Here is an 8,745-nt window from a genome sequence, read left to right as displayed (position 1 = left end):
AGAGTCGTACTAATACTAATATAATTTACTATAATAATTAACGTATGGGTTATTATATGTATAAGTATAATAGATTAGATTGTGAAGAATTTCTACGTAGTAGATGACTAGTTTTAAGACTGAATGCATCACAAAAGTGTGCCATTATATATTATAACTTGAAGAAGTTTGACTGCGCTTGAACATTTCCAATAAAATTGAACATTATTTACGAGTACGATCACAGTGAGCATTGTCGAGTAAGATATGAACACTGTTTACGGAAGATTCCAAGAAAGCAATGACAAGAGGCTCGACTTGACCAAATTCTTTACAAGATGAGACCTTATTTTTGAACATTGAGACAGGAATACAGATGCCCTCTACGGCGGAGCACTCATTGTGTGTGTTCTGCGTCAAAATCAGAAAACTGATTAAACCGTTCAATCCGTTTTCCTACTCATCTGTAAGTAAAAACACGTTTGAGTTTGGAAATTTGGCCTCGTGTCCCTACCTTTCTGGAAGAACGTCCAGAGAGAGCATGTAGGATACCATCATGTATATGAAAGTATACCAATGCAGATCGTACTAAATACGAAATGTTCAACTCCAAAACTCTTATTTACCATGCTAGCTTATCTAGCTCAGCGAACCATGATGCCAATAAGTGCTCTTAATCTAATTGTGTAATATCTCTGGCTGCAGATAGTCAGCTAATCGCTCTGTACTAATACAAGTATTTGGAATATGTTTTATCTGAAAGGCATCACAGTCATGCATACTGATTATCCAAAACTAAGTTGTACACATCTGTTTGACGGAGAAACAGTACAGCTATTTATGTGTTATGTAAAATTGACTATTTCATCATAAATGTTTTCAACAGTTTTGCTTATACACTATGCACCTATACAATTGCCGCTTCAAAATTTGTGTAATGCAAAAATGATAATATCCCCAATATACAACCCTTGAGGTCATATACCACGAAAAGATTGATGAAATAAGTCTGGATAAGGTTTAAACAGTTATAGATTAAATTTCTTCTCTTTCAAATCAACGAGCCTAATCAAAACACTGCATTTTGGTTCACTGATTACTCTGATTGTAGTAGATACAGAATTTTGAACCACTACGTAATCAACAAATGAGTCAGTTGTTGTAAAGTAATAATCTCGTAGAAGAAGTGCATCGCTGACAATAAGGTAAAATAGTGAATTTCTCCAATACTTATTAGTCGCCGTTCTTGTCTATCCGATTTTAAGTGTCCACACAGATTCAGAGAAATAGTAAAGATAGAATGCACAAAATTTTGTCTGCGTTTATCAATACCATCACAGACTTCATTTCTAACAGTCTAAGCATTTCATCTGATTCAATATTGTTATGGATTTGTAACAGTTGCATCTGTTTTACTTTGTTTATGCCTGCTTCTCGCTACAACAGAGCCTAGCTTCATTACTTTTATATTCGTAAAATTTAACAAGAGGTAAATAAAACGATTTTTGTATATTCCGAGGAGATGCTTACTCGATTCCAAACGTATTGGTTTCTTCAACAGCAAGAAGCAACTTTTCATACAAAATTTCTGGTGTTGGGTAAGGCGGTAAGTCCAAGCGGTTGAAACAGGTATGTGCTCTGGAAATAAATGGAGAATTACTAGATATAAAATCGAGGTTACCACAAGTCGAAGCATCTCTTCAAAATGATTTAGTTACACGTATTTTCATGTTTGTTTGAATTTATTTTTGGTCACTTTATTATATCTGTAATCAAATCGTTTTGCATTAATATTCACCTTGGTAAGCTGTTTGGTTTTCCCCATTTCTCAATACAGAATCTTCTGGGTCCTGTCGAACCTCTGAGAGCAGCAAAACCTTCAAATGGAATGCTTGAAGTGCCAGTAACAAACTGTAGTAATCGTAATCGCTGTTCGTTTGAAAATCTACTTATACAGCTCCAGAACCACTCGACAACTGGATGCGCATCATGATATCCACTTCTGTACTCAGTATGTGCTCGCCAATCATTTAAATCTATTTCAGCAGCTCCAGCTATGACTAGTTCTAATTCGCGTGCATCAAATACTGATACCAAACGAGGATCAACTACCTCATAAAAACCGCGAACAAGAGATTCAGTTTGCTCAGCTACGCCACGTTCCAAGCGCCAACGCACAACCCTTTCTAAGTACTCTTTTTTATTCTTTTCTGTAACCATTATATTCTTGCCACCTGGCTTCAATTCACGCTCTGCCACACGACCTAGTAACTCCTCCGTAACAGAGAATGTTAGTTCTAAAGGTTCAATGCTTATATCACGCTCCTTGATCCACATTAGGCTTTGGTGGAATTCCTGATCCAGGCTTTCCAAGTCGCTCAAACTTGCAGGTAATCTAAGCAATGCCTTATAGAATGGCCTTGTGAAAAAGGCATCAAGTAAGTACTGATGTACCAAAGCAAGCCCCAACACTCGTCCAGAAAATCTGAACCAATCGTGATAGTTATCGACAAAAGCAGACATTGGAGATACTTGAACAGTGTAAGTGTCATTAGCTGAATACTCAAAGAGCCCGTAGTAAGGGTTAAATAACTCTCGAGATAAATGGAAAAAAAATTCTCGTGATGGTCCTCCATAATCTAGACCTTCCTCATGGTCAAATGTCACTGCTAATTTACCCTTTTGCAAGTCCTTTTTAGATGCCGCCATTATCCGGGTGAAGGCATCTTCCAGCAGGTGTTCTCGTCTAATGTGCAACCTGAAATTAATTTCCCACAACTCAGTGATACAAATTTATCGGGTATACGTATAGGCAAAATCAGTAGCAGAAAAGAAGAAGAGCTTTGCACACAAGGTGTTTTACATAAATAACACGAATCGAAAACAAATTGGTTTTCGAGAAATAACCAGATACTTATTCAAGGTATATTCTAGTTTATTCAAACTTGATGTGCCAAATCTTACTTCAGTTTACCAGGCCCTTGGCCGTATCCTTTGCTTTCTAACTTTCTGTAGAAGGTCCTTAGCTTTGCTTCAAAGTCTCTTCTATAAGGTGCTGGAGCTCTAGCTGATGCTCTGGCTAACCCTGGTGAAGCATGTGGACTTCCCAGAGGAGAGCGACCAATATTACCAGGTACATATGACATTATTTCATGTTCGAACAAGCTAGATATGCAAAACAAACAAAACGTGATATTTCGTGGAATTCAGTAGATAATTTTTTTGCGTATAGGTGATAGTTTGGACCAATGAATGAAAATGAACAATTACAATAACCGAATTTTTTTTTGTTACCTTAGAAGCAATGCCAACGGTACATCATGCCCCAATCTTTGCAGAGCTGTGGTTCCCTCAACTCTAACAGTGTTGACTTTTTCTCTGAGGGCAATGTTCTGCCCCAAACCCGCGTGTCTTTCTTTCAGGATATCCATAATATTTGGCTGGCGCAGAAAAGCTACTACCTTATCATTGTAAGCTATTGGAATGTCGGGAGATGTATGGACTGTTGATTGCTGCGGTCGTGGCGGTGGCACGGGTGGCTCGTCTATGACAGACCTTGGATGTGTAGGCTCAGTTGGTAACCGAGGATCAATGAATGACGTCGCCTTTCTTGCATGACTAATAAAGAATCTCTGAAAATTCATATCAGATTGTTGGAATGATAAATACGTCTTATATGCGATGAAAGCAAAGACCATACAAATGTTCTCTCCACAACTTACTTTGCCAGTTCTGTCAAGTTTAGACTCGTACCCTCTGGGGAGTTCTTTCAACGGATCAGCAAAAAAATTTATCAGAGAAACAAGGTCTCGATTATGTTCATATCTCGGGAACGCTGCAGGCTCCCTTCGAATCTTACTGATCATGTGTTTCAAGCTGGAATTTCGATTATATAATTCCATAGCATCAGAATTTGTGTGTAAAACGGTGAAAAAGTCAGGTCTTGTTAAGAACAATATGGGCGGTGTTGTTGTTATGTCAAATGGTTCGCTTTCATTGGTATTGACCCGCTCTGCTCGTCGTTCAATTTGATGATCTGGCTGTCGTTCAGTTGTTTCCAAGTTGTCTGTACCAGGATTTGCATTCGCTGGCTCTTGATCAATATTATCAGGTCGAGATATGGTACGACGGACACTTTGATATCTTCTGTCGAGTTGCTGGCGCTGCATGTCACAACCAGTATTACGAGTGACAACCCCTGGGCGTTGCCATGTCGTTGTGCGATTCACATGATCAATGTAAAACACACGGCCATGGCTATCAATTCTGGCTTCCCACGCTGAAAATTTTTATACAATACATGTAAGTCCTTTAAATTTTTATAGGAAAATACTGCCAAAATACGGACATTACTCTAATTTCGAGACCGATAAAATGTTCACACTTACTCTAGGTTCTTTCCAGACTTTCCAGATCGAAAACAAAAAGTAATTTCACTTACATGTCGGTAATGGCTCCTCTGACGAAACAGATGCTTTTGAAGTTGCGCAGATAGGTAAAGGACGGAGTGGTCTTGGACGATGTGTCGGCGTTGGAGGGCATTCTGATTGATTGAGCAATGCCGAGTCGGGTAGTGGCCTCGACAGAGGCCTATGCGGTCTTGGAGAGCTGAGCAGAGCTATACTCTTTGTTACAGCTGTGCGAGACTTTGAAAAAAAACAAGTTCAAGAGACGACGTTTACACTCAGTAGAAAGAATGCTTTAATTTGACCAATAAATACGTACCTTTAATCCTGAGGCTTCATCAACATCCACAATTTCAAAACCAAAACAATCTTCGGGATGAAAGGGTGTTGGATGTTTTTGAGGATGCCTTTTGGGTAGTTCAGGAGGCACACTTGGTAATGCATGAGTTCTGTGCAGTGGTCTGTGCACTGATCTTGGAGGTAGTGGTGGAGGATTGGGATACAAGGTTTCATACAGAAACTCTGGTGCTTGGGTACCACCAGTACTGCGCCACAGCTGATAATACTCCACACTGTCGTTTGACACAACACCATTTTGCTTATATGATCTCTGAAAGAATAGTTATGTACTCTTCGTTCAATATTTTTCTGGCAAAGAAATAGCTTCAGGGAAGTATAACTTTACCAAGCAGCATTAAACTGCACATAATATAAATGACAGTAATCGACCTACAGCTTTTCATAGCAAAATTAAATACTGCATCTTTTGTTTGTTAGAAAAAAACTAGGTATGATTATAGGAAGATGCAACCACTCATGAAACAGACTTGCGGTACTTTGTATAATTATAAGTTTTTAGAGTTGTAGAAAGAAGTAATACCTTTTTAGTCCCATTGTGAGATGCAGCAGCTTGTTGCGATTCAGTATCTGAATTACTCCCATCACTACTGTTTGAAGACCGCTGACCAAGCTCAAAATTCCGAGCTTCATCTAGACGTCGCTGAACAGTGTTTAATGATTCGGAAAGTGTAGCAGAATCTCCCTGTATTTCAAACAAATTAGGTAAGCTTGGTAATCTGAAAGGCTTCATGGATGTAATCGCTGTCTTTTGATCGTTACTCGAGGCTATATCGAACGAATTTTTCCCATTGGTTGCAGTAATCACAGGAGTTCTTAAAGGCAAAGAGGCAGCTCCGTCAGTGGAATCAAAACTATTATCTGATTCTAATACATCTTCTCTAGTGTTTCTTGATAATTCTCCGGTTATTTGGACAGATGAAGAACACTCCTGTTCTATATGTCGGGTGGGCGATTCCCCTGGAATTTTGACTGGCAGATGATCTTGTGAATCTTCTTGTGAGCACAACAGTTCTCCACTTATTTTTACAGGCATCGGATAGTCTTTCAAATTGTCTTGAAAACTCGTAGACTCACCAGGTATTTTCACAGATGGAGATTCAGGCTTTTGTATAAAGTCTGCTGATTCCCCAGGTATTTTTAATGAAGGATCTTGAGTCTCTTCTATAAAGCTCAAATCTTCTCCAGGTATTTTTACAGGTACAGGAAATTTTAGTGCCTCATTTTCAAAACTCATTGACTTGCCACATATTTTCAGAGGTGGAGATTCAGCCTGTTTCATAAAGTTTGCCGATTCGAAAGAAATTTTTGGAAGAGGTTCTTGTGATTCTTCCCTGAAACTCGAAAATTCTCCAGGTATGATTACAGGTATAAGAGAATCTATTGCCTCATTTTCAAAAAGTATTGACTCTCCAGGTATTATCACAGGTGGAGATTCAGGCTTTTGTATGAAGTCTGCAGATTCCCCAGGTATTTTTAGTGAAGGATCTAGAGTCTCTTCTACGAAGCTCAAAACTTCTTTAGGTATTTTTATGGCTTCAGGAGCTTCAAGTGCCTTATTTTCAAACTGCATGGGCTCACCAGGGATTTTCACACGTGGACATTCAGAATTTTCTATACAGTCTGCCAAATGCCCAGATATCTTTGGACAAAGATCTTGGGACTCTTCTGTAAAGCTTGAAAACTCTCCAGGTAATTTTAGAGGAAGAGAATGGAGATCCTCTGCAAAGTGCATTGATTCTCTAGGTAGTTTTTGAGTGTCAGAGGTTTCTCTAACTAATAACTCGAGAGAATTGCTGTGGTTCTTGTGTAAACTGTCGTTGTGATGGGTTGAATTCTGTTTACATTGTTCTATCGCACTGATACTAGCTAAGTTTGGTTTACTAGATATTAAATTTAACTGGCTGTCATCACTCGTGTCTTTTTCAGCTGTACCAAATGGCTGTGGTTGCAAGATAATTTTCTTTTTACTCAAAGATTTTCTAATTCCTGTATTCACATCATGAAAAATACTAGGCACATCAGTATTAGAAATTTCTGAAACTACATTAGTATCATCTTCTGCTGAATTAGTTAGTGAACTTGCACTTGGCAGGCTCTGAGCACAGCCCTGAAACAAAAACTGCTGTCTTATCAACTCCTTATGTCCTAATGATGAAACATTACTCTCATTTAAAACGTTTGTGGATTTGTCTGTTAGTTCAATATCATCGGTTGATATCCACCCATCTCTTGACATTTCTGTACAACCTGAGCGATCTTTGTCGTTAACTGACTGTTCAGGTACCAACAATTTCTGACTAAGTTTATAATCATTTGCCGAAGATCTCGTAATTTGTTTTTTACTTTTAGCATTGCTAATCGAATTATCGGACTGTTTCGTCTCCTCACTTTCAACGCCATCAACGGTACTGGTGGCTGTGTTGTGGTTGTCAACGGTGCTGGTGGCTGGGTTGTGGTTGTCAACACTTGAAAATCGGTTTTCAAAATTCTCTGGGTTCTCGTTAACACTTCGCTCCTCACGTAGAAAATTTTTGTCGTTCATAGCTTCAGGCATATCTAGCATAGTGGAACTTTTCCCATCGTCTTGATCAGAGGAAAGCGCCGTCATGTCCGTCTCTGCTGGCATCTTATCAAGGCATAGCTATATAGTTACTCACTTGAATTGATTGGCCACTGATGAATACTGCTGAGAAAACATAAGGTATACGTGAAAAATGTATACTAATCTAATATCTACATAAAGCCTATACCGTGTTTTTGCGAATAGAAAACATACTTTCAAGATGTACTGGTGATAAGACATATTTTCGGCCGCATTTACACGATAAACAACTTCTGGATTCTGGAATAATTAAACTTTGATTATACTCTTGAGCAGCGTAAGTAAATTCGGTAAATATATAGCGGCGTGTGAGGTTGGTCTCGTGAAGAATAAAAATAGAATATTCGATATTTCGAATTTGCTGACGTTGGTATAGATTTTCAAAGCTCTCAACTTACCCTCTGCGATTGAATTTCGTCATTCCAAAGTCGATAGATTACCAGATAATCACAAACCACACCTCCAGCTTTGATTTTTCTTCTGTATTCGCGTATTATTCAGACTAATTTCCGATAAGTCGTACACCTCTACGTATAATGTGGTGTGTAATTACGATGACAGGTTTGACAGCAGGATGTAGCAGACCGAATCTAGGGATTTTTTTTATTTTTATTTTTATTAGTCATCGCTTGCCTTTTGGAGCGAGATATTACAATTTCACCCGGGAAAATTGAATAAGAATAAACAAAAAAACCACAGATATAAAAAATAGGAAGTTGGTTATTTATTACTTCAATAACATTCTTTTCATTACAATTTTAGTCATTTGTTTCGGTCAATGTTGTCACTTCAGCCTCTCCCCTTTTACAGATTTGGATTGCTGTAATGAGTCGCGCTGCACGGTTCATGTTCTCTTCGAGTTCTTTATAATTACAATTTACCTCGTTGGCGATTTGTTGTACCTCTTGTAGCGTCTGAGGAAAACCAAGAAAAGGATAGTTGAAAATTTGCGGGTTTTTTTTTTGGACGACGGTGCAGTTCAAGTTGCCAGAGCTAACCTTCTTTATGTTCCGGTAAAGCTTCGCTGTTTTTTCCTCATCGAAGTGGCGTGCGTATTGGACATAGCTGCCGGAATAAGAGGAAAGTGTGTCACTCATGATACATGTAGAAACTATATTTGTACAAGAAATGTGCTGTAAGATTTTAACACGATATTTTGATTTCTTGACAGGCCTCGTTTCCCTCGCAAATAAAGCTGTCAACGCAGGCTGTCAAAATATCAATATGGCGGTCAACGTATTTTCATACAATTCCATTTCCGGATTTCAAATACTGCTGAATTCTTCAGTCAACGTTCGGGTACAGACTTGCTAGTTTATGGTATCAATTAATTGTAGTCCTAGCTCCTACATGTATATAAATAATATTATCAACTGTGGGTCGGCATTGTAGATAAGA

General features: G+C 38.5%; 1 protein-coding gene across 2 annotated transcripts; it reads right to left on the bottom strand.

Annotated features, from left to right (window-relative positions):
* Positions 1-1,356: 1,356 nt before the first annotated feature.
* LOC124405549 lies at positions 1,357-7,973 on the bottom strand. 2 transcript variants are annotated; one of them, XM_046880553.1, is made up of 10 exons: positions 7,746-7,973; positions 7,522-7,587; positions 5,266-7,431; positions 4,705-4,995; positions 4,421-4,625; positions 3,702-4,258; positions 3,274-3,611; positions 2,944-3,144; positions 1,778-2,737; positions 1,357-1,617 (listed from the first exon to the last, which is right to left on the bottom strand). In XM_046880553.1, the coding sequence occupies exons 3-10, from the start codon at positions 7,369-7,371 to the stop codon at positions 1,506-1,508; spliced, it is 4,770 nt and encodes a 1,589-aa protein (XP_046736509.1). In that variant the 5' UTR covers positions 7,372-7,431; positions 7,522-7,587; positions 7,746-7,973; the 3' UTR covers positions 1,357-1,505. The 2 variants fall into 2 exon arrangements, with proteins under 2 accessions (XP_046736509.1, XP_046736508.1); XM_046880552.1 differs by lacking the exon at positions 7,522-7,587.
* Between the last annotated feature and the right edge of the window lie 772 nt (positions 7,974-8,745).

Source organism: Diprion similis, chromosome 4, assembly GCF_021155765.1.
Source record: "Diprion similis isolate iyDipSimi1 chromosome 4, iyDipSimi1.1, whole genome shotgun sequence".
Taxonomy (NCBI): Eukaryota; Metazoa; Arthropoda; class Insecta; order Hymenoptera; family Diprionidae; genus Diprion; species Diprion similis.
Note: the sequence above shows the minus strand (reverse complement) of the source record. Positions and strands in the feature narration are given on the sequence as shown.

Bases quoted from the DNA above. Each gene is read 5' to 3' on its own strand.
- LOC124405549 (XM_046880553.1), bottom strand. From the start codon at position 7,371: ATGCCAGCAGAGACGGACATGACGGCGCTTTCCTCTGATCAAGACGAT. The intron at 3,612-3,701 runs GTAAGTTGTGGA...ATGAATTTTCAG, and splicing joins AACTTGACAGAACTGGCAAA to AGATTCTTTATTAGTCATGC. The intron at 2,738-2,943 runs GTAAGATTTGGC...AATTAATTTCAG, and splicing joins CAAGGGCCTGGTAAACTGAA to GTTGCACATTAGACGAGAAC.